At 43.5% G+C, this 25,069-nt stretch overlaps 1 protein-coding gene across 2 annotated transcripts; it reads left to right on the top strand.

The window, feature by feature from the left end:
- The first annotated feature begins 1,520 nt into the window (after nt 1-1,520).
- Nucleotides 1,521-24,723, top strand: me3 (malic enzyme 3, NADP(+)-dependent, mitochondrial). 2 transcript variants are annotated; one of them, XM_024389217.2, is made up of 15 exons: nt 1,521-1,722; nt 3,902-4,122; nt 15,097-15,227; nt 15,644-15,793; nt 15,894-15,969; nt 16,076-16,237; nt 17,922-18,025; nt 18,103-18,212; nt 18,496-18,593; nt 19,259-19,372; nt 19,671-19,776; nt 19,971-20,113; nt 20,308-20,481; nt 21,873-21,971; nt 22,126-24,723. In XM_024389217.2, the coding sequence occupies exons 2-15, from the start codon at nt 3,907-3,909 to the stop codon at nt 22,285-22,287; spliced, it is 1,845 nt and encodes a 614-aa protein (XP_024244985.1). In that variant the 5' UTR covers nt 1,521-1,722; nt 3,902-3,906; the 3' UTR covers nt 22,288-24,723. The 2 variants fall into 2 exon arrangements, with proteins under 2 accessions (XP_024244985.1, XP_024244984.1); XM_024389216.2 differs by having other exon boundaries at nt 1,522-1,736.
- Nucleotides 24,724-25,069: the final 346 nt, after the last annotated feature.

Raw genomic sequence — 25,069 nt, 5'->3', positions numbered from 1 at the left:
TGCTAACCTCTCATTATTACCATTACATTAGCAGGGGAGGTTAGTATTTTTGGGGGGGTGTATGATATTTATGCCTTTAACTTTCTCATTCATTATTATTATTCACGTTTTATTCATGATTATCCGAGGGCCTTCCGAGTGGGGCAGTGGTCGAAGGCACTGATAAGGGACATATATATAGTCCGTATGGGAGTTGCAGTGATGAGACAAGACTGTAACTACTGTAAAGACTGTAACTACCAATTAATGTGGACACCGGACGACGCTGGGCCAATTGTGCATACGTCCATTACATTTTTACATGTCTGAAGTTATCAAATATATTAGATGGAGATGCTTTAGTTAAGCAAAGTGCTGTCTGTTTACTTCTGCCTATGTAGTTTTGCATCAATAAAAATAAAAATATTTTGTATTGGGAATATACTATAAATGTAACACTTTTTAAATAAATAGGTAAAGAGAACTGATGTGTGCCTTTTAATTCTTAATACCAACGTTTTCATCTACACTGGTTCTCAGATGTTATTAACTAACAATAGCTTGAGACATGCATTAGATTCAAATGCTGGTAGAGTGTTATTATATTCGTCCAGCAGAGGGAGACATTGACTTAACGCTGCAGTACAGTACAGAACAGAATGTAGTACAGAGTCCCATAGGGCAGCGCACGATTGGCCCAGCGTCGTCCAGGTTAGGGAGGGTTTGGCCAGGGTAGACCGTCATTGTAAAATATGAATGCGTTCTTAACTGACTTGCCTAGTTAAATAAAGGTTAAATAAAATTAAAATAAATACTTCTCTGCATGGTGGCGCACACCTCTGAACATCTGCACTTTTTCTCAATGTCTCTGTGAGTATACAGTGCATCTGAATCTGGAGGTTGACTCAGCATTGCAGACCGGACAGAGCATCTGTTTAATTCAGTTACGTGGATATGATCAAAGACTCCAACACTAGTACCACAAATAGTTAAATCTATGGCGTTTACAGTGGGAGCAAATTAAGCATATCGGGTTAAACAAGCAAGGAGGTGGGCAAAGCCAAGCACAAACTAGCGAGATCCTATTGTATCATATATTTATTATAGGGAACGCCTCTCTGGAGTGCACAAACAACGCATTTTTTTCTACTTTGGCAAAGCGTCAAGTCTATAAAACTTACTGCACTGTATTCGTAACAGATTTGACTTTTGCGAACAGAAAATGTATTGAGATCAGATGTTTCATCGGTAAGAAAATTAGCAGACCTGGCCCAGTTTCTCCTCGTTCCATTTCCCACTACCCGCGAATAGACTTCCTCTCACTACCATATTTGGTGGTGAGAAACCGCTGTAAACGGATGCTTCAGCTTTATAGCCCCTGTGATGGGTTATCCCTTCTGCCTGTGCGGGTACTCTCTTTGATATGATACAGGAAGAGCTATAAATTATAACAATGGAAAATACAGTACACAGAAACAGGAAGGAGGAGCGTAGGGACATGAATCACATTTCGCTTTATCTGATTGGACGGTCTTGACGAAAAGGGCGGTTCTTCTGAAGATTCATTGGGAGGTGAAGCCTCAATGTCAAAGAAGCTTGTATCAGCTGTTTCAGACTATTCATCTCAACATCCACTGATAAAAACATCAGCGACGGAGAAAAACAGTCGTCTGCCACCAAACCCTATGAAGATTGAAGGTTTTTACGGATAGGAACTCAAGGGCAGCGTCAAACGGTTTTCAGGTAGCGAGCTAAAGGTACTTAGTTTGTTTTGTAAATAACCCAATGTGTGTGCTGCTGCTTAAATTTTGAGACCATATATAGCTCACAGTTGCACAACAAGATGCAAAATTAACTTGTCGATTAGGATGGATAGTGAAAAACACCGTATTTACAATGCCATCATCATCGTGGCACCTGTTGTTTACCTACAGCGAGTGTTGAATTAACTAGCTTATTGAATTAAATGCTTTTAGCCATACGTTATAGATTCAGGGCCTAGCGTTGTTTAGGCTACTGTATGTGGAGGCCAACTGTATGCTGACATTGGATGGTATGCAGGTGGTATGCAGGAGTCCCTCCTGGACTAGCTAGCTAAACTAGCACACAGTGTCATCGTTCCCGCTTACCAAACCCCAGCCGTCATCGTATGAACTGCAGGATAACAGTGCCCATATGGGTAGCTATATAGCTATGCTTTCTCTCTTGTTGTGATGTGTGTTTTGTCCTATATTTATATTGTATTTATTAAAAATAAAATAAATCCCAAGCCCTGTCACCGCAGGAGGTATTTTGCCTTTTGCTAGGCCATCATTGTAAATCATATTTTGTTCTTAACTGACTTGCCTAGTTAAATAAATAAAAGCTAGCAACTGTTGTTGCCCCCTCGTTTTCTTCTGTGGGGTTTATAAGCAGTTGGCATCCAACTTTATGGTGCATTACCGCCACCTACTGTACTGAAATGCCCCTGCTTCCCGCCTATATTTTTTAAAATGTTAAATTTGTATTTTATTTCACCTTTATTTAACCAGGTAGGCTAGTTGAGAACAAGTTCTCATTTGCAACTGCGACCTGGCCAAGATAAAGCATGATCAGATGGTCATGTACAGGTAGAGATATTGGTGTGCAAAAGAGCAAAAAAGTAAATAAATAAAAACAGTATGGGGATGAGGTAGGTAAAAATGGGTGGGCTATTTACCGATAGACTATGTACAGCTGCAGCGATCGGTTAGCTGCTCAGATAGCAGATGTTTGAAGTTGGTGAGGGAGATAAAAGTCTCCAACTTCAGTGATTTTTGCAATTCGTTCCAGTCACAGGCAGCAGAGAACTGGAACGAAAGGCGGCCAAATGAGGTGTTGGCTTTAGGGATGATCCGTGAGATACACCTGCTGGAGCGCGTGCTACGGATGGGTGTTGCCATCGTGACCAGTGAACTGAGATAAGGCGGAGCTTTACCTAGCATGGACTTGTAGATGACCTGGAGCCAGTGGGTCTGGCGACGAATATGTAGCGAGGGCCAGCCGACTAGAGCATACAAGTCGCAGTGGTGGGTGGTATAAGGTGCTTTAGTGACAAAACGGATGGCACTGTGATAAACTGCATCCAGTTTGCTGAGTAGTGTGTTGGAAGCAATTTTGTAGGTGACATCGCCGAAGTCGAGGATCGGTAGGATAGTCAGTTTTACTAGGGTAAGTTTGGCGGTGTGAGTGAAGGAGGCTTTGTTGCGGAATAGAAAGCCGACTTTTGATTTGATTTTCGATTGGAGATGTTTGATATGAGTCTGGAAGGAGAGTTTACAGTCTAGCCAGACACCTAGGTACTTATAGATGTCCACATATTCAAGGTCGGAACCATCCAGGGTGGTGATGCTGGTCAGGCGTGCGGTTGCAGGCAGCGAACGGTTGAAAAGCATGCATTTGGTTTTACTAGCGTTTAAGAGCAGTTGGAGGCCACGGAAGGAGTGTTGTATGGCATTGAAGCTCGTTTGGAGGTTAGATAGCACAGTGTCCAAGGACGGGCCGGAAGTATATAGAATGGTGTCGTCTGCGTAGAGGTGGATCAGGGAATCGCCCGCAGCAAGAGCAACATCATTGATATATACAGAGAAAAGAGTCGGCCCGAGGATTGAACCCTGTGGCACCCCCATAGAGACTGCCAGAGGACCGGACAGCATGCCCTCCGATTTGACACACTGAACTCTGTCTGCAAAGTAATTGGTGAACCAGGCAAGGCAGTCATCCGAAAAGCAGAGTCATAGCTTAAAAATGGACCAATAGAAGTATTTAGAGGGTTCCTGTAGATGCAGGAATTCCCACATGCAGGAACGCCCCGAATTTCAGGCTGCAGTTGCACCCTTCTCTTTTTAAACAGAAGTGATTTAGGAAAAGTCAACACCTCCTCTCCCGCCCTCTCTCTTCACAGGAAATATGAACTCCCTACAAGGCAGGAGTGTGTCGCTGTGCAGACGCATGACAGCGGGCGCTATGAGGGTCCTCGCGGGCACAACGGGCCATCCTGATACCGTGGCCCGTGCGACCTGCCTCGAGGCTGTCAGAGTGTGCCACTCGGACTCGAGCCGCAAGGGCAGCGTCAGCACCAAGAAGCGTGGCTATGACATCACCAGAAACCCCCACCTGAACAAGGTAAATCCCTAGACCACCACAGACAGTGCAGTGCCATCAGATGAAAAGCCACTGCACTCATTTAAACAATTGAGATTATATGTTACAATGTGTGTGGCTAGATATTTTAGGATTTTGTAAATTAGGCCCTTTCTGTACTCCCCCAGTGTCAGATGAACTCGTGGATAGCATTTTTATGTCTCTGTCTCCAGTATGAAGGAAGTTGGAGGTATTCTTGCGAAACAATGCTAACTAGCGTTCGTGCAATGACTGGATGTCTATGGGTACAGTCATTGCGCAAACGCTAGTTAGCATTGGCTCGCAAAACTACCTGTAAGTATCAGGTCAGTCAAAGTTCCCATTGATAAGGGAGCTTTAGGTAAAGGGGGTGTGACTGTCTGGTTTGGAACATTATAGTAACATAGATATAAAGGGTGAAGAGTGAAATGCAAGTATGGTTCTGTTTCTGATATTGTTTGCCCCTGCAGATGTAGGTTCAATTGAGCCTTGGGATCTCTATTGCCCGATCCAAAAGGGGCCATGTGACACCCCTCTTCAGGTTATTCTAGGTCATCATTGTTGATGCCAATGAGACTGAACTGGACAGGAATTGTCCATTGTTAGAACTGCTGTTCTGCACTTTCTATGTGAGGAAACATGATTCAAAAACACACAAAAAAACACTGATGGCCTTTTTTGTACACCAGACATTTTCATATTATAGGGTATAGGTGTTTTTAGTCTGCTCTTTGCATTACCCAACTCTATCTATGAAAGTGTAATTGCCATGGCTAGTCAGCTGTGCTTCCTTGATGGCTTTACTTTAGGGCCTCTAACTGCTGCTCTATCTCACAGGTTTAACTGTGTGTGTGTGTGTGTGTGTGTGTGTGTGTGTGTGTGTGTGTGTGTGTGTGTGTGTGTGTGTGTGTCAGATTATGTAAGTGTGCGAATAATGTATTTCCATCTTGTGGTTGAATTACTTATGTCTTTGTTGCACTTAATTTAAATGTTTGAATGTTTTTAAATTTTATTTCACCTTTATTTAACCAGGTAGACTAGTTGAGAACAAGTTCTCATTTACAACTGTGACCTGGCCAAGATAAATCAAAGCAGTGCGACACAAACAACAACACAGAGTTACACACTGAATAAACAAACATAGTCAATAATACAATAGAAAAAGTCTATATACAGTGTGCAAATGAGGTAAGGCAATAAATAGACCATAGTTGCGAAATAATTACAATTTAGCAATTAAACACTGGAGTGATAGATGTGTAGAAGATGAGTGTGTAAGTAGAGCTACTTGGGTGCAAAGGAGCAAAATAAATAACAGTATGGGGATGAGGTAGTTGGATGGGCTATTTACAGATGGGCTATGTGCAGTGATCTGTGAGCTGCTCTGACAGCTGGTGCTTGAAGTTAGTGAGGGAGATATGAGTCTCCAGCTTCAGTGATTTTTGCAGTTTGTTCCAGTCATTGGCAGCAGAGAACTGGAAGGAAAGGCGGCCAAAGGAGGAATTGGCTTTGGGGGTGACCAGTGAAATATACCTGCTGGAGAGAGTGCTACGGGTGGGTGCTGCTATGGTGACCAGTGAGCTGAGATAAGGCGGGGCTTTACTTAGCAAAGACTTGTAAGTTGTAGAAAGGGACCAATACATGACCTTTCATCCTCCAGACAACTGTTTCAAAGTCTGCTCTCAATTATGACCATTAATCTCTAACACAGTCCCATTAACCCCTCAGCATATTGAAGGACATTTTATATCACCATTTATTAAAACATTTTAACAATCACACCATCAAACAGTTCTTAGGTTCTCACGAGTTCATCTGACTCAGGGGAAAAATCCCCATTAACATCACATAGTATGAGAAAGCAGTGATTTTTCTGCCATTAAAATCCTTGGGCTGGCCACCTAAGCATTTTTTTGGGATGCCTAAATCCAAATAGTGTAAAAAACAACAACACATATGATAAAGATAATGGACCTACAGTGCCTTCAGAAAGTATTCACACCCCTTGACTTTTTTCACATTTTGCTGTGACAGTCTGAATTTAAGTACATTTATATTTTATATTTATATTTTACGTCATTGGCCTACACACAATACTCTAAATAAGTTCAGGAGAAAAAATATGCTTAAGAAGTCACATAATAAGTTGCATGGAGTCACTCTGTGCAATAATAGTGTTTAACATGATTTGTGAATGACTACCTCATCTCTGTACCACACACATACAATTATCTGTAAGTTCCCTCAGTCGAGTAGTAAATTTCAAACACAGATTCAACCACAAAAACCAGAGAGGTTTTCCAAAGCCTTGCAAAGAAGGACACCTATTAGTAAAAAACGCAGACATTGAATATCCCTTTGAGCATGATGAAGTTATTAATTACACTTTGGTTGGTGTATCAATACACCCATTCACTACAACGATACAGGTGTCCTTCCTAACTCAGTTGCTGGTAAATTAGGAGACCTCAGGGATTTCAGCATGAGGCCAATGGTGACTTTAAAATATAATCAATCAATCAAATGTATTTATAAAGCCTTTCTTACATCAGCTGACATCACAAAGTGCTGTACAGAAACCCAGCCTAAAACCCCAAACAGCAAGCAATGCAAGTGTAGAAGCACAGTGGTTAGGAAAAACTCCCTAGAAAGGCCAGAACCTAGGAAGAAACCTAGAGAGGAATCAGGCTATGAGGGGTGGCCAGTCCTCTTCTGGCTGTGCCGGGTGGAGATTATAACAGAACACAGCCAAAATGTACAAATGTTCCTAGATGACCGTAATAATCTCAGTGGTTGTAGAGAGTGCAACAGGTCAGCACCTCCGGAGTAAATGTCAGTTGGCTTTTAATAGCCGATCATTCAGAGTATCTCTTCCGCTCCTGCTGTCTCTAGAGAGTTGAAAACAGCAGGTCTGGGACAGGTAGCACGTCCGGTGAACAGGTTAGGGTTCCATAACCGCAGGCAGAACAGTTGAAACTGGAACAGCAGCACGACCAGGTGGACTGGGGACAGCAAGGAGTCATCAGGCCAGGTAGTCCTGAGGCATCTTCCTAGGGCTCAGGTCCTCTGAGAGAGAGAGAGGGAGAGAATTAGAGAGCATACTTAAATTCACACAGGACACCGGATAAGACAGGAGAAATACTCCAGATATAACAGACTGACCCTAGCCCCGACACATAAACATAAAATAAATACTGGAGGCTGAGACAGGAGGGGTCGGGAGACACTGTGGCCCCGTCCGACGATACCCCCGGACAGGGCCAAACACACAGGATATAACTCCACCAACTTGGCCATAGCACAGCCCCCACACCACTAGATTGATACTTCAACCACCAACTTAGCATCCTGAGACAAGGCCGAGTATAATACGCCCACAAAGATCTCCCCCACGGCACAAACCCAAGGGGGGTGCCAGCCCGGACAGGAAGATCACGTCAGTCACTCAACCCACTCAAGTGACGTACCCCTCCTAGGGACAGCATGGAAGTGCACCAGTAGGCCAGTGACTCAGCCCCTGTAATAGGGTTTGAGGCAGAGAATCCAAGTGGAGAGAGGGGAACCAGCCAGGCAGAGACAGCAAGGACAGTTCGGTGCTCCAGTGCCTTTCCATTCACACTCCGGGGCCAGACTACACTCAATCATAGGACCTACTGAAGAGATGAGTCTTCAATAAACACTTAAAGGTCGAGACCGAGTCTGCGTCTCTCACATGGATAGGCAGACCATTCCATTCAAATGGAGCACTATAGGAGAAAGCCCTGCCTCCAGCTGTTTGCTTAGAAATTCTAGGGACAGTAAGGAGGCCTGCGTCTTGTGACCATAGCGTACATGTAGGTATGTACGGCATGACCAAATTGGAAAGATAAGTAGGAGCAAGCCCATGTAATACTTTGTTGGTTAGCAGTAAAACCTTGAAATCAGCCCTTGCCTTAACAGGAAGCCAGTGTAGAGAGGCTAGCACTGGAGTAATATTATACATTTTTTCTAGCAGCCGTGTTTTAGTACAAACTGAAGTTTATTTAGTGCTTTATCCTGGTATCTGGAAAGTAGGGCATTGCAGTAGTCTAACCTAGAAGTGACAAAAGCATGGACATATTTTTGGACAGAAAGTTTCTGATTTTTGCAATGTTACGTAGATGGAAAAAAGCTGTCCTTGAAACAGTCTTGATAAAAGAGAGATCAGGGTCCAGAGTAATGCAGAGGTCCTTCACAGTTTTATTTGCGACAACTGTACAACCATCAAGATTAATTGTCAGAATCAACATAAGATCTTTGTTTCTTGGGACCTAGAGCTAGCATCTCTGTTTTGACTGAGTTTAAAAATAGAACATTTGCCGCCATCCACTACCTTACGTCTGAAACACAGGCTTCCAGGGAGGGCAATTTTGGGGCTTCACCATGTTTCATCAAAATGTACAGCTGTGTGTTGTCCACATAGCAGTGAAAGTTAACATTATGTTTCTGAATGACATCACCAAGAGGTAAATTAAAACAATAGTGGTCCTAAAACAAAGCCTTGAGGAACACAGACATTTACAGTTGATTTGCCAGAGGACAAACCATCCATAGAGACAAACTAATATCTTTTCGACAATGGCTGTGATAGGATAAAACTGAGGATTGTTCAATAACATTGTACTGTAGTTACTCCACAATACTAACCTAACTGGCAGAGTGAAAAGATGGAAGCTTGAACAGAATACAAATATTCAAAACCATGCATCCTGTTTCCTAAAAGGCACTAAAGTAATACTGCAAAACATGTGGCAAAGCAAAGGTAGCCTAGTGGTTAGAGCGTTGGACGGGTAACTGAGAGGTTGCAAGATCAAATCCCCGAACTGACAAGGCCATTCTGCCCCTGTTCAAGGAAGTTAACCCACTGTTTCTAGGCCGACCATTGAAAATAAGAATTTGTGCTTAACTGACTTGCCTAGTTAAATAAAGGTAAAATAAAAAGTGTTGTGTTTAGGGAAAATCCAATACAACACATTACTGAGTACCAATCTCCATATTTTCAAGCATAGTGGTGGCTGCATCATGTTATGGGTATGCTTGTAATCGTTAAGGACTGGGGAGTTTTTCAGGATACTAAAAAGAAAAGGAATGGAGCTAAGCACAGGCAAAATCCTAGAGGAAAACCTGGTTCAGTCAAATCAAATTTTATTTGTCACATACACATAGCAGATGTTAATGCGAGTGTAGTGAAATGCTTGTGCTTCTAGTTCCGACAATGCAGTAATAACCAACGAGTAATCTAACCTAACAATTCAACAACTACTACCTTATACACACAAGTGTAAAGGGATAAAGAATATGTACATAAAGATATATGAATGAGTGATGGTACAGAACGGCATAGGCAAGATGCAGTAGATGGTATCGAGTACAGTATATACATATGAGATGATTAATGTAGTGTATGTAAACAAAGTGGCATAGTTTAAAGTGGCTAGTGATACATGTATTACATAAAGATGCAGTAGATGATAGAGTACAGTATATAAATATACAGTGCCTTGCGAAAGTATTCGGCCCCCTTGAACTTTGCGACCTTTTGACACATTTCAGGCTTCAAACATAAAGATATAAAACTGTATTTTCTTGTGAAGAATCAACAACAAGTGGGACACAATCATGAAGTGGAATGACATTTATTGGATATTTCAAACTTTTTTAACAAATCAAAAACTGAAAAATTGGGCGTGCAAAATGATTCAGCCCCCTTAAGTTAATACTTTGTAGCGCCACCTTTTGCTGCGATTACAGCTGTAAGTCGCTTGGGGTATGTCTCTATCAGTTTTGCACATCGAGAGACTGACATTTTTCCCATTCCTCCTTGCAAAACAGCTCGAGCTCAGTGAGGTTGGATGGAGAGCATTTGTGAACAGCAGTTTTCAGTTCTTTCCACAGATTCTCGATTGGATTCAGGTCTGGACTTTGACTTGGCCATTCTAACACCTGGATATGTTTATTTTTGAACCATTCCATTGTAGATTTTGCTTTATGTTTTGGATCATTGTCTTGTTGGAAGACAAATCTCCGTCCCAGTCTCAGGTCTTTTGCAGACTCCATCAGGTTGGTCCAGAATGGTCCTGTATTTGGCTCCATCCATCTTCCCATCAATTTTAACCATCTTCCCTGTCCCTGCTGAAGAAAAGCAGGCCCAAACCATGATGCTGCCACCACCATGTTTGACAGTGGGGATGGTGTGTTCAGGGTGATGAGCTGTGTTGCTTTTACGCCAAACATAAAGTTTTGCATTGTTGCCAAAAAGTTCAATTTTGGTTTCATCTGACCAGAGCACCTTCTTCCACATGTTTGGTGTGTCTCCCAGGTGGCTTGTGGCAAACTTTAAACTACACTTTTTATGGATATCTTTAAGAAATGGCTTTCTTCTTGCCACTTTTCCATAAAGGCCAGATTTGTGCAATATACGACTGATTGTTGTCCTATGGACAGAGTCTCCCACCTCAGCTGTAGATCTCTGCAGTTCATCCAGAGTGATCATGGGCCTCTTGGCTGCATCTCTGATCAGTCTTCCCCTTGTATGAGCTGAAAGTTTAGAGGGACGGCCAGGTCTTGGTAGATTTGCAGTGGTCTGATACTCCTTCCATTTCAATATTATCGCTTGCACAGTGCTCCTTGGGATGTTTAAAGCTTGGGAAATCTTTTTGTATCCAAATCCGGCTTTAAACTTCTTCACAGCAGTATCTCGGACCTGCCTGGTGTGTTCCTTGTTCTTCATGATGCTCTCTGCGCTTTTAACGGACCTCTGAGACTATCACAGTGCAGGTGCATTTATACGGAGACTTGATTACACACAGGTGGATTGTATTTATCATCATTAGTCATTTAGGTCAACATTGGATCATTCAGAGATCCTCACTGAACTTCTGGAGAGAGTTTGCTGCACTGAAAGTAAAGGGGCTGAATAATTTTGCACGCCCAATTTTTCAGTTTTTGATTTGTTAAAAAAGTTTGAAATATCCAATAAATGTCGTTCCACTTCATGATTGTGTCCCACTTGTTGTTTATTCTTCACAAAAAAATACAGTTTTATATCTTTGTTTCAAGCCTGAAATGTGGCAAAAGGTCGCAAAGTTCAAGGGGGCCGAATACTTTTGCAAGGCACTGTACATATGAGATGAGTAATGTAGGGTATGTAAACATTATATTAAGTTGCATTGTTTAAAGTGGCTAATGATATATATATATATATATATATATTTTACATAAATTCCCATCAATTTCCATTATTAAAGTGGCTGGAGTTCAGTCAGTATGTTGGCAACAGCCACTAAATGTTAGTGGTGGCTGTTTAACAGTCTGATGGCCTTGAGATAGAAGCTGTTTTTCAGTCTCTCGGTCCCTGCTTTGATGCACCTGTACTGACCTCGCCTTCTGGATGATAGCGGGGTGAACAGGCAGTGGCTCGGGTGGTTGTTGTCCTTGATTATCTTTATGGCCTTCCTGTGACATCGGGTGGTGTAGGTGTCCTGGAGGGCAGGTAGTTTGTCCCTGGTGATGCGTTGTGCAGACCTCACTACACTCTGGAGAGCCTTACAGTTGTGGGCGGAGCAGTTGCCGTACTAGGCGGTGATACAGCCCGACAGGATGCTCTCGATTGTGCATCTGCAGAAGTTTGTGAGTGCTTTTGGTGACAAGCCGAATTTCTTCAGCCTCCTGAGGTTGAAGAGGCACTGTTGCGCCTTCTTCACCACGCTGTCTGTGTGGTTGGACCAATTAAGTTTGTCCGTGATGTGTACGCCGAGGAATTTAAAACTTACTACCCTCTCCACTACTGTCCCGTCAATGCGGATAGGGGGGTGCTCCCTCTGCTGTTTCCTGAAGTCCACAATCATCTCCTTTGTTTTGTTGATGTTGAGTGTGAGGTTATTTTCCTGACACCACACTCCGAGGGCCCTCACCTCCTCCCTGTAGGCCGTCTCGTCGTTGTTGGTAATCAAGCCTACCACTGTAGTGTCGTCCGCAAACTTGATGATTGAGTTGGAGGCGTGCATGGCCACGCAGTCGTGGGTGAACAGGGAGTACAGGAGAGGGCTCAGAACGCACCCTTGTGGGGCCCCAGTGTTGAGGATCAGCGGGGTGGAGATGTTGGTACCTTACCCTCCCCACCTGGGGGCGGCCCGTCAGGAAGTCCAGTATCCAGTTGCACAGGGCGGGGTCGAGATCCAGGGTCTCGAGCTTGATGACGAGTTTGGAGGGTACTATGGTGTTAAATGCGGAGCTGTAGTCGATGAACAGCATTATCACATAGGTATTCCTCTTGTCCAGATGGGTTAGGGCAGTGTGGTTGCGATTGCGTCGTCTGTGGACCTATTGGGGCAGTAAGCAAATTGGCGTGGGTCTAGGGTGTCAGGTAGGGTGGAGGTGATATGGTCCTTGACTAGTCTCTCAAAGCACTTCATGATGACGGAAGTGAGTGCTACGGGGCGGTAGTCGTTTAGCTCAGTTACCTTAGCTTTCTTGGGAACAGGAACAATGGTGGCCCTCTTGAAGCATGTGGGAGCAGCAGACTGGGATAAGGTTTGATTGAATATGTCCGTAAACACACCAGCCAGCTGGTCTGCGCATGCTCTGAGGACACGGCTGGGGATGCCGTCTGGGCCTGCAGCCTTGCGAGGGTTAACACGTTTAAATGTTTTACTCACATCGGCTGCAGTGAAGGAGAGTCCGCAGGTTTTGGTAGCGGGCCGTGTCAGTGGCACTGTATTGTCCTCAAAGCGAGCAAAAAAGTTATTTAGTCTGTCTGGGAGCAAGACATCCTGGTCCGCGACGGGGCTGGTTTTCTTTTTGTAATCCGTGATTGACTGTAGACCATGTCACATACCTTGTGTCTGAGTTGCGACTCTACTTTGTCTCTGTACTGACGCTTAGCTTGTTTGATTTCCTTGCGGAGGGAATAGCTACACTGTTTGTATTCGGTCATGTTTCCGGTCACCTTGCCCTGGTTAATAGCAGTGGTTCGCGCTTTTAGTTTCGCGCGAATGCTGCCATCAATCCACAGTTTCTGGTTTGGGAATGTTTTAATCGTTGCTGTGGGTATAACATCGTCGATGCACTTTCTAATGAACTTGCTCACCGAATCAGCGTATTCGTCAATGTTGTTGTTGGACGCAATGCGGAACATATCCCAATCCACGTGATCAAAGCAGTCTTGAAGCATGGAATCAGATTGGTCGGACCAGCATTGAACAGACCTGCGTGCGGGAGCTTCTTGTTTTAGTCTCTGTCTGTAGGCTGGAAGCAACAAATGGAGTCGTGGTCAGCTCTTCCGAAAGGAAGGCGGGGGAGGGCCTTATATGCGTTGCGGAAGTTAGAATAACAATGATCCAGGGTTTTACCAGCCCTACCCCGCCCCTCTTCTTACCAGAAATATGCTTGTTTCTGTTTTCGCGATGTGTGAAGAAACCAGCTGGCTGCACCGACTTCGATAGCGTGTCTCGAGTGAGCCAAGTTTCCGTGAAGCAAAGAACGTTAGTCTCTGATGTCTCTCTGGAATGCTACCCTTGCTCGGATTTCATCAACCTTGTTGTCAAGAGACTGGACATTGGCGAGTAGTATTCTAGGGAGTGGTGCGCGATGTGCCCGTCTCCGGAGCCTGACCAGAAGACCGCTTCGTTTGCCCCTTTTAAGGCGTCGTTGTTTTGGGTCGCCGGCTGGGATCCGATCCATTGTCCTGGGTGGAAGGCAGAACACAGGATCCGCAAATGAAATATTTCAGAATTTTCAATAAATTAACAAAAATGTCTAAAAACACCTTGTGACTTTGTCATTATGGGGTATTGTGTGTAGATGGGTGAGAAAATATATTTAATCAATTTTGAATTAATGCTGTAACATAACAAAATGACGAATAAGTCAAGGGGTATGAATACTTTCTTAAGGCACAGTATATATTTTTCATAATATAATCTTTGAGTACTAACAGTCACCAAAATAAAAGCTAGACAGTCAGGGTGATTTGAAAATTCCAAAAAGAACACGGCATTAGCCATGGCAAAATGCATGGCATTGCAGGAAATTAACCTTAGAACTACAACATTTTATCTCAGCTCCATGGCAGAATATGTAGACTAGCAGGACATTTGTTTTAAAATTGCAACATTTTCTTTCAGCTCCATGCCAAAATGTACAGAATTGCAGCAAATCTGCTTTAAAACGGCAAAAAAAAATGTCTGAACTTTATGGATAAATTAGTAGAATGCACAAAATTGGCTTAAAAAGTCAAAGATTTCTCTACACCGCCAAGATGGGGGGGCTCTAAAATGTTCTCTTAAATTCAGCTGCACCGATGGGCCGACCACGCAGATTGCAACGCCCCCTGCCACGCCCACCAACTAAGCCCCTTTTTGATCCAGAAACCTGTGTGTCACTGTGATTGACATATTAACAGCTGTTTATTATTAATGGACCAAACCCCAGGTGCAAGTGTTACATTAGACTATCACAACTTTACATATTGACACGACAATAGTAGTACATTTACAGTAGCAAGTTCCTGAAAATGTGATTTTATTTCCATGACGAGCCTCTTGCTTTCTGAAGAATTCTTTCCATTTGAAGAAATAAAAAAGAGCTAGAGCGAGTGTGTGTGTGAGAAAGAGGGAACGCCAGAATACTGACATGACAGAGTAGTGGCACTAAGCACAACCAGACCACAAAGTTGGGGTCCGGTCAGCCCTTTGAGCAACTATATGAATTTCCCTACATGCAATAGGCCTAAAAAAAGGAATGCTCAAGACATGATCAGAACCACAACACAGCTAAAGCTCTAAAGCTTCTCTATTGAAGACAATAATTGTAAAGGCCTGATAACTGGGTGTTTATGTGAACAAGAACTAGCTAGATCAATGCTAGATATACCTATGTTACAACATTGGATGGTGTCTGTTACACAGCGCTATCGTTGACCCTTTTATGTTGGATGTGTGCGTCTCTACCCCCCTGCAGGGCATGGCCTTCACCCTACAGGAGCGTCTGCAGCTGGGCATCCACGGCCTGCTGCCCCCCGTCTACCTCTCCCAGGACGTCCAAGTGCTCCGTATCATGAAGAGCTACGAGGGCCGCAACCCCCTCGACAAGTGAACACGCACACACACTCACTCAGATGCAAATAAAACACACACAACACACATACTGTATGATGGCTAAAAATACACATACAGTAGCTTTAATCTCCCTCATCACTTACTGGTCTTTGTTTCACCTTGTTCTGCTATTTTTCTCTCTCTCTCCCCACTTCTCTCTCTCTATTTCTCCCCCCATTTTCTTTCTCCATTTCTCTCTCTTTCTGTCTCTCTCTCTTTCTCTCGTCTCTCTGTCTGTCTCTCTCTCTTTCTTTGTCTGTCTCTCTTTCTGTCTCTTACTCTCTCTTTGTCTCTGTCTCTCTCTTTCTCTCTGTCTGTCTCTCTCTCTTTGTCTCTCTGAATCTTTCTCTCTTTCCCTCTCTCTCTGTCTCTCTCTCTCCTCCCATTTTCTCTCCATTTCTCTCTCTTAGGTACATCTTGCTGATGACTCTGCAGGACAGGAATGAGAAGTTGTTTTACCGCCTGCTGACATCTGATGTAGAGGAGTTCATGCCCATTGTCTATACCCCCACTGTAGGGCTGGCCTGCCAACAGTACGGACTGGCCTTCAGGAGACCACGGTAGACATGAAACACACACACACATACACACACACACCCAGTGAATTGTTGTGTGATGATCGATGATAGTGGTTCTGAACTGTTAGCATGTATCCCACAGAGGTCTCTTCATCACCGTCCATGATAAAGGCCACATCGCCACCATGCTCAACTCCTGGCCTGAGGAGAACATCAAGGTAAGGAGTGCCTAACACACACACTTTACTCCATGGTACAGGATATGGACACAAGGGTGTAAACAATTTTCACCATGTGAACCAAACCGTGTGTGTGTATCCCCAGGCCATTGTGGTGACGGACGGAGAGCGTATCCTGGGTCTGGGCGACTTGGGCAGTTACGGCATGGGCATCCCAGTGGGTAAACTGGCCCTGTACACGGCCTGCGGAGGAGTGCCACCCCAGCAGTGTCTACCAGTCCTGCTGGACGTAGGCACCGACAACCAGGTACTTCTACCGGGAGTTTTTCAGGACCCTATCTTTCAAAGATAATTTGTAAAAATCCAAATTACTTCACAGATCTTCATTGTAAAGGGTTTAAACACGGTTTCCCATGCTTGTTCAATGAACCATAAACAATTAATGAATATGCACCTGTGGAACGGTCGTTAAGACACTAACAGCTTACAGACGGTAGGCAATTAACGTTACAGCTATGAAAACCCAGGACACTAAAGAGGCCTTTCTACTGACTCTGAAAAATACCAAAAGAAAAATGCCCAGGGTCCCTGCTCATCTGCGGGAACGTGCCTTAGGCATGCTGCAAGGAGGCATGAGGACTGCAGATGTGGCCAGGGCAATAAATTGCAATGTCCGTATTGTGAGACGCCTAAGACAGCGCTGCAGGGAGACAGGAAGGACAGCTGATCGTCCTCACAGTGGCAGACCACGTGTAACAACACTTGCACAGGATCGGTACATCCAAACATCACACTGGCGGGACAGGTACAGGATGACAGCAACTGTCCGAGTTACACCAGGAACGCACAATCACTCCATCAGTGCTCAGGCTGTCCTGAGGCCTGTTGTAAGGCAGGTCCTCACCAGACATCACCGGCAACAATGTCGCCTATGGGCACAAACCCACCATCACTGGACCAGACAGAACAGGCAAAAAGTGCTCTTCACTGACAAGTCACAGTTTTGTCTCACCAGGGGTGATGGTCAGATTTGCGTTTATCGTCGAAGGAATGAGCTTTACACTGAGGCCTGTACTCTGGAGCGAGATTGATTTGGAGGTGGAGGGTTCGTCATGGTCTGGGGCGGTGTGTCACAGCATTATCGGACTGAGCTTGTTGTCATTGCAGGCAATCTCAACGCTGTGAGTTACAGGGAAGACATCCTCCTCCCTCATGTGGTACCCTTCCTGCAGGCTCATCCTGACATGACCCTCCAGCATGACAATGCCATCAGCCATACTGCTTGTTTTGTGCGTGAGTTCCTGCAAGACAGGAATGTCAGTGTTCTGCCATGGCCAGCGAAGGGCCTGGACCTCAATCCCAATGAGCATGTCTGGGACCTGTTGGATCGGAGGGTGTGAGCTACGGCCATTCCCCCAGAAATGTCTGGGAACTTGCATGTGCCTTGGTGGAAGAGTGGGGTAACATCTCACAGCAAGAACTTGCAAATCTGGTGCAGTCCATGAGGAGGAGATGCACTGCTGTACTTAATGCAGTTGGTGGCCACACCAGATACTGAAAGTTACTTTTGACCCCCCCTTTGTTCAGGGACACATTATTCCATTTCTGTTAGTCACATGTCTGTGGAACTTGTTCAGTTTATGTCTCAGTTATTGAATCTTATGTTCTTACAAATATTAACACATGTTAAGTTTGCTGAGTTTATATCTTACCTAGTGAACTAAATATGCTGCTGGTAATTGTATGGCAGTGAGATCTAAGTAGGGTTAAGGTAAGAATACAATAATTTTAGGATTCACCAAGATTGCATAACAGTGTTGTTCAATTCCAAATGGACCCCTAGCCCCTCCCCCCTCCTGTAGCTCTGAAGGGGTTGGACAGGTGCTAGATGATGATTTGGAATTCAGGGCTCCACTATCACTTAGTTACTTCCCTTATTTCCTGGAGGCCCTCGTCATAGAGCTTGAGGGTGAAATGTTATTTTTGATCAGGCACTCCTGGAAGACCCCCTGTACATCGGCCTGAAGCACAAGAGGATCAGAGGAAAGGAGTACGATGACCTCATCGATGAGTTCATGCAGGCAGTTACTGACAAGTAGGTTGTGTGTGTGTGTGTGTGTGTGTGTGTGTGTGTGTAATTTGACTGACTGTTCACTGCTCCACGGAATGCAGGTATGGAATGAACTGCCTGATCCAGTTTGAGGACTTTGCCAACTCCAACGCCTTCCGCCTCCTCAACAAATACCGCAACCGTTACTGCACCTTCAACGACGACATCCAAGGTAACTTGTTCTCTTTTTCCCTGTCAAATCTATTCGCACTTCATACGCCTTATTTGCTGTATGGATGACTGATGCCCTCCTGTTTGTATGGATGACTGAAGCCCTCCTGTGGTCTTAGTCAGAGACGCATAATAGAGTTTTGTGTACTGTTGAAAGATGGATGTGCAAAACCATTCTGACTTCTGAGAACAACCGTATAACCCATCCCTTGTGTTTCTCACCCTCTCTCGTATGTCTCCTGTGCTTGTCTCTTTCTCTCCCTGTCTCACTCACTCTCTCCCAGGCACAGCCTCAGTAGCAGTAGCTGGGGTCTTGGCTGCTCTGAAGATCACCAAGAACAAACTGTCAGACCACACCTTTGTGTTCCAGGGGGCTGGGGAGGTAAGAGGACAAATGCGCTGATCTGTGTTCATTATAAACACCAAAATATGTTGATTTTTTTGGGGAAACCTGACTCTTGAATCAAGCCTTGAAAGATAAAACAAGCATGCAGATGAAATGGCTTGAAAATCATCATGTTGCATGGCAGTGATTGGGTAGATGATTCATCATGGAACTGTCTTTTTTACAATGATGTCATACTTGAGTAATAGTAAAGATACCTTAATAGAAAATGACTCAAAAGTAAATGTAATTGCAAAAATATTTTTGGAAGTATCAAAAGTATGTTATTTCAAATTCCTTATGTTAAGCAGACCAGATGGCATCGTTTTTACAAAAACATTATTTTTTACTGATAGCCAGGGGCACTAACACTCAGACATAATTTACAAACGAAGCATGTGAGTCCGCAAGATCAGAGGCTGACCCGGGATTTCTCTTGATAAGTGTCTGAATTGGACCATTTTCATGTCCTGCTAAGTAATAAAAATGTAATAAGTACTTTTGGGTGTCAGGGAAAATGTATGGAGTTAAAAGAACATTATTTCCTTTAGGAATGTAGTGAAGTAAGTCGTCAAAAATATAAATACCCCCAAAACGACATAAGGAGAACTTTCAAGTATTTTCATTTAAGGACTTTACCACTGCTTTTTTTTATTACCCAGGCTGCACTGGGCATTGCCCACTTGCTAATCATGGCCATGGCGAAGGAGGGGGTGTCGGCCACGGAAGCCGCAAAGAAGATCTGGATGGTCGACTCCAGGGGCCTCATCGTCAAGGTAACAGAAATACCATATTATCATAGCTAACCTCCTAATACACTTGAATAGCTTCAAAACGCTGATCTAATCAGCCTTCTCCTGAGCTGTCCACCAAGACATTGGTCGTGTTCAGTAGGATGCAATGTTACAGAATTTTCAGATAGAAAGATCATGTAGATCAGTTATGCTGCACTGTCATGTAGAATAGGGAATAATGTCAGTCAGTTCTATGGGCAACGTTCAGAACGTTACAACCTCCTGAACTGGATCCAGTTGTATGTCAGACTGACTTATGTTACCATGGTGTGACCCACAGGGCAGAGGAAACCTGAACCATGAGAAGGAGGAGTTTGCCCACGACCACGCCCACATCAAGACCCTGGAGGAGGTGGTGCACACCGTCAAGCCCACCGCCCTCATCGGTCAGTTGCCATGATCACATATTGTCTCACCAGTGTAACTAAGGCTCATCTGTCATGTACAGAATGTTTCTTTAGAAACAGACCAGTAATGGACACTGGACAGAAACTCAACATTGCAGAGCATCTCAGGAAGATATGCATGTTTTGTTCTCACACTCAGTACTCTTTGTTTTCTTTTCTTCTCCTGTGTGCAGGAGTGGCGGCCATCGGAGGGGCGTTTACTGAGAAGATCATCAAGGACATGGCGTCCTTCAACGAGAGGCCCATCATCTTCGCCCTGAGTAACCCCACCAGCAAGGCAGAGTGCACCGCCGAGCAGTGCTACCAACTCACCGAGGTACTGAAACTCTGATCCTAACCTAGAGAATAGACATTCACTCACTGTTCCCTTGTTCGAGTGCCAATCAATGTACGCTTACTAAATATCCTTGCTGTCATAGAAATAGAATGATCTGAAATAGAATTAAGGCTCTCTTTTTTTACTCTCACTTTCTCGCTCGATCTCTTTCTCATTTTCTTCCTCTGTCCCAGGGGCGGGGCATCTTTGCCAGTGGCAGCCCCTTTAATAAGGTGACCCTGGCTGACGGGCGCTCCTTCATCCCCGGTCAGGGGAACAACGCCTACGTGTTCCCTGGCGTGGCATTGGGGGTCATCGCCTGCGGGGTGCGCCAAATCTCTGACGACATCTTCCTCACCACAGCCGAGGTAACTGTTTGCCTTTTAATTTGACATTTTCAACAAAAAACATTCCCAAACAGCAGAGGTAAAGAGTGTATGTAATGCTTATCAATCCAATGATCTAATACTATTGTTCAAGTTGAATAATATAATATTAGTTTCAATTTCAACATTTTTCTGTCCACTCGTAAAATATAATTTAAAAAAAAAACTTTCTACCCTGTAAAATACATATAAAAATATATTATTGTTCCAAATGAAAAATCAAAGTAGAAATATTGGTGTGGTTAGGAAAACTGGGCGATTTCTAAATATGTGGTTAAAGTTTATTATTCTGTGATGTCATTAAGGATGGTTACCGTCAAGGTAACGGTAACTCTGAAAGTGTACACATCTTATATATCAGGTTTACATCTAAATTTTGTAAATATTATATAATGAAATATGAGAATAGTTTTGTGAAGATAGCATTGTGATTTTAGCCATCTAAATGAGAAATGTTTTTCATCTGAACTTGTGCCCAGTCAGTAGCCACGCCCCAGTGAGCTCAGAGTTTGTGCCAGCATGACAGAACGCCCCCTTTGGATAGAAGGACTCTCGGAATGCACTATATTCATGGATGGATTCTCCCTTTCTTGAAATAATCATTGATCTAAATATATACAGTGGGCTCCAAAAGTATTGGGACAATGACACATTTTTTGTTGTTTTGGCTCTATACTCTAGGACTTTGTATTTTAAGTGATACAATGGCTATGAGGTTAAAGTGCAGACTGTCAGCTTTAATTTTGTGGTATTTCATCCATATCGGGTGAACTGTTTTGAAATTACAGGACTTTTTGTACATAGTCCCCCCATTTTAGAGGACCAATAGTATTGGGACAAATGCACTTCTTTACATCAAGCTTGTGACTCTACAAACTTGTTGAATGCATTTTCTGTTTGTTTTGGTTGCGTTTCAGATTATTTTGTGCCCAATAGAAATGACTGGTAAATACTGTAATGTCATTTGAGTCACTTTTATTGTAAATAAGAATGTAATATGTTTCTAAACACTTCTACATTAATGTGGATGCTACGTTGATTACGAATAATTCTGAATGAATCGTGAATAATGATGAATGAGAAAGTTGGAGGTTTAAATATCATACCCCCCCCCAAAAAATGATAACCTCCCCTGTTATTGTAATGGAAAGAAGTTAGCATCTTGGGGGCATGATATGTGTGTCAAACTTTCTCACTCATGATTATTCAGGATTATCCATAATCATGATAGCATCCACATTAATGTAGAAGTGTTTAGAAACAGTCTGCACTTTAACCTCAGTCATTGTATAATTTCAAATCCAAAGTGGTAGAGCATAGAGCCCTCCATTTCTTTACTTCTCTTTTTAATTTCCTGTTTCTCTCTCTCTCAGGCGATAGCTGACATGGTAACGGAGGAGCACCTGGCCGAGGGAAGACTCTACCCTCCACTCAACGGCATCAGAGAAGTGTCCTTTAAGATCGCTGTCAAGGTTAGAGACTGACTCCACCCCACAAAACCATCAATACCAGCATTACATTCCCACATCAACACAGATTTGTTACTGCAGAGAAAGACACTTTCTCCATGTCAATACATTCGTGTTCTGTGTAACTAATTTATATTTTTCTCTACCCATCTCTCAGGTGGTTGACTATGCGTACAGACACAAAATTGCCTCCCTGTACCCGGAGCCTAAGGACAAGGAGGCGTTTGTGCTCTCCCATGTCTACAGCCCCGACTATGACTCCTTCGTCCAGGACACCTACGACTGGCCCGTGGACGCCATGAAAGTCCAGGACGTGTGAACTCCATCAGCCACCTCTCTTTCTATCCCCAACTTTCGATCCTTCAGTACAGGGAGCTACACATATCAGACATGCGCTGCCGCCTCTCCAGATTTCGCATAATTTCACCAATCATCACTCAACAGACACGTTCCCCTGCTCAGACGTTGCATGCATCAACCAATGGTTGCATTCCACGGCATCGGCAGTGCCTTTCGGCACCAGATTGCTATAACATATGTGGTTAACTCATACATAAAATACCTATCCAGGCGTTGTAAGATCTGGCATGTGTCCTCAACGCCTGGGCAGAGGAACGCGCCCAAAGCCTTCTGCAGCTAGGTCATCAAGACGAGACACTCCATTGCCTCTAGACACTCCCCAGTGCCCATAGAATGTAATACATAGGATGTACATCTGTAGGAGATTACAAATGGTTAACCAGCAGAAATATAATTTAAGGGGTAATTTTCTGAAGGTTCAGTCATTTCATTTGATGTCCCCCTTGACTTTTGTAATTGCTTTGTTTACCATATCTCTATATGTGTCCATATCATCAAATTGCCAGGTTAGTGCCACGACGTTTCATGTGTAACTTGAGGGAACCCTATCTGTTCTATACACTCTATATTCTATTTTGAGATTATTTATTTGTGATTGATACAGAATCTGGAGACAGACTGTTCTGTGTCACCAAACCCCTAATAACACACTCCATTGAGCATCTTTGGACTAGCTTTAATAACTAATAGGCTAATTTAGGAAGAAATGGCATATTCCCGAAAGGTCTCTGTCATCTATTGTAGGTTGCATCTCAATAGTTTTACCTTGCTTCCTTTGCTTGGAAAAGTGGATGGGTGAATCCCATATCGCCTTTACCTGTCCATTGTTTTCAAATTAGTCTCGATAAAAGATAGGAGACAAGCATAGGAGGAGACCGCCAGTTTTAGACTGTTAAGATGGACCTCTTGTCCGGACATAAACGCAAACCCTCATAGTGCCGGCCTCCATTTGACCTCCTGACCTCACATGTAATATCCTGCAGATTCTCGTCTTTAGTTGGAGGATTCTATCAGATATTAGCAAAGAATATGTACACGCTGGTTCACACTGCAGTATCATTGATTTTAAAGCACAACTCCAATATATTATTAACTGACCATTTCTTGCTCCCTGTTGTCACTTCATACTTCAGGCTACTTTACACTCCTGCCAAAGCCTGGGTTACAAGAGGACCAGTTAGATAACCTATAGAATTTAAAATAGGACACCCTGTTCATCTTGTATTTTTATTCTAGACTTCCCTGTTGATGCGTGTCAGAGTTTTAACGAGATGACTAGCTACATTTTTATCCCCGACATCATTACCATTAGGAACTGACTTTTACCTTTGAGTAATTTAGCAGACACTCTTATCTCACTTACAGTAGTGATTGAAATTTTATATTTTCTTCGTACTCGTCGGAATTGAACCCACGAACCTGGCGTTGCAAGCGCCGGGCTCTACCAACTGAGCCACAAGGGACTTCAGGTATGTGCGGTGCCCGACGTCTGTGTACATGATAGAGGAAGCTTTACACTAGTGTACCACTAGCCCATGCATAGACGCTAACTACCTTTAGCATCTATTCATGACGGTAACTTCTGGCCGGGGGAGTTTTGTTAAGAGCACCGACGCTTGTTCTGAATGTTAACACAAATCGCTTGCGGTATGATTTTGGAAACGTAAGGAAAGTAGCTTCCATATCGGCAAAAAAATGTTTTTCTAAAAACAAAAAGGTTAAATTACTACACACCTTTTATAGGGTTGGTGTTCCCACACGGCCATATCTCCATGTTGCTGCGCTTGTTTACAGAAGACCACCTGTGCTTATTAGCTATCTATCGTGCTCGAGCACCTGTGTAAGCATAACTGGAGAGAAAGTGTAGTTCGTCAACGGTAGGCATACAGTTGTATGGATGTCTGCAAACCTGCTTCAGTAAGTTCATCTTTTTTATTTGGTAAGATTCTTACTCGCTAATATGAAAGATAGGTTCCATATGTTTCCAAACCCGTATCGCAACGATGATGATTGACGTTTCTAAACATTAAAACACAGCGTCGAGTTATAGTTCACATGTTCCCACCAATAAGCAGTGCTTATAGCTGAGAATGCCTTGGGTTCTCGAGAGCAAGAGTAGCGCCTATAATAATTACATATGTGATTGCCTCTTTGGGTATGCTTTTTTTAATAATGGAGGGGTTGCATCTTTTTGTGTGTAGTTTTGTATAAAGCGTTGCCTGTTTCGGTTTAGGCGTTTTTGCCAAAGGTAATGACAGACATGGTAAATGTTATATTTTCTTTCCCCCAGAGTATATTATGCTCTGCTTAGGCGTGATGCACCACAGAAGGAATTCTATTTGGGGTTCAAGGAAAAATGTATGTTTTGAAGGGAATAAAAAAGGCACTAAGTGAATATTGTTAGCAAAACTACTGAGTGTTTTGTTGATGATTAACACATTTTGTGTCATGCTGCTGATGTAGCGTGTGTCCTTCCACACGTTGGTTTCTCCACTGTAGCTGGAGAGTCTCTTAAACTGAAGACATCACTGCAGCCCTGAGCACTGGTCTATCAGCAGGTAACAGCCAGCCCTGAAACAAGAGGAACAACACTTTATAGGCCTTATTCATTGAAAGACAGGAAGGGCAACTCTTTACATTTTATATAGGCCTCATTATTCCAGGATCACTTGAATAACAGTGGCTAAGGGATGTTCTTAAGCGCAACGCAGAGTGCCTGGATACAGCCCTCAGCCGTGGAA

This window comes from Oncorhynchus tshawytscha, linkage group LG26, assembly GCF_018296145.1.
Source record: "Oncorhynchus tshawytscha isolate Ot180627B linkage group LG26, Otsh_v2.0, whole genome shotgun sequence".
Lineage (NCBI taxonomy): Eukaryota > Metazoa > Chordata > Actinopteri > Salmoniformes > Salmonidae > Oncorhynchus > Oncorhynchus tshawytscha.
The sequence above is the reverse complement of the archived record's forward strand: the minus strand, read 5'-3'. Positions and strand labels throughout refer to the sequence as shown.

Coding starts and splice junctions, on each gene's coding strand:
- me3 (XM_024389217.2), top strand. CDS start 3,907: ATGAACTCCCTACAAGGCAGGAGTGTGTCGCTGTGCAGACGCATGACA. Junction 18,213..18,495: donor CTTCAACGACGACATCCAAG/GTAACTTGTTCT, acceptor ACTCTCTCCCAG/GCACAGCCTCAGTAGCAGTA. Junction 19,777..19,970: donor CAAGCCCACCGCCCTCATCG/GTCAGTTGCCAT, acceptor TCCTGTGTGCAG/GAGTGGCGGCCATCGGAGGG.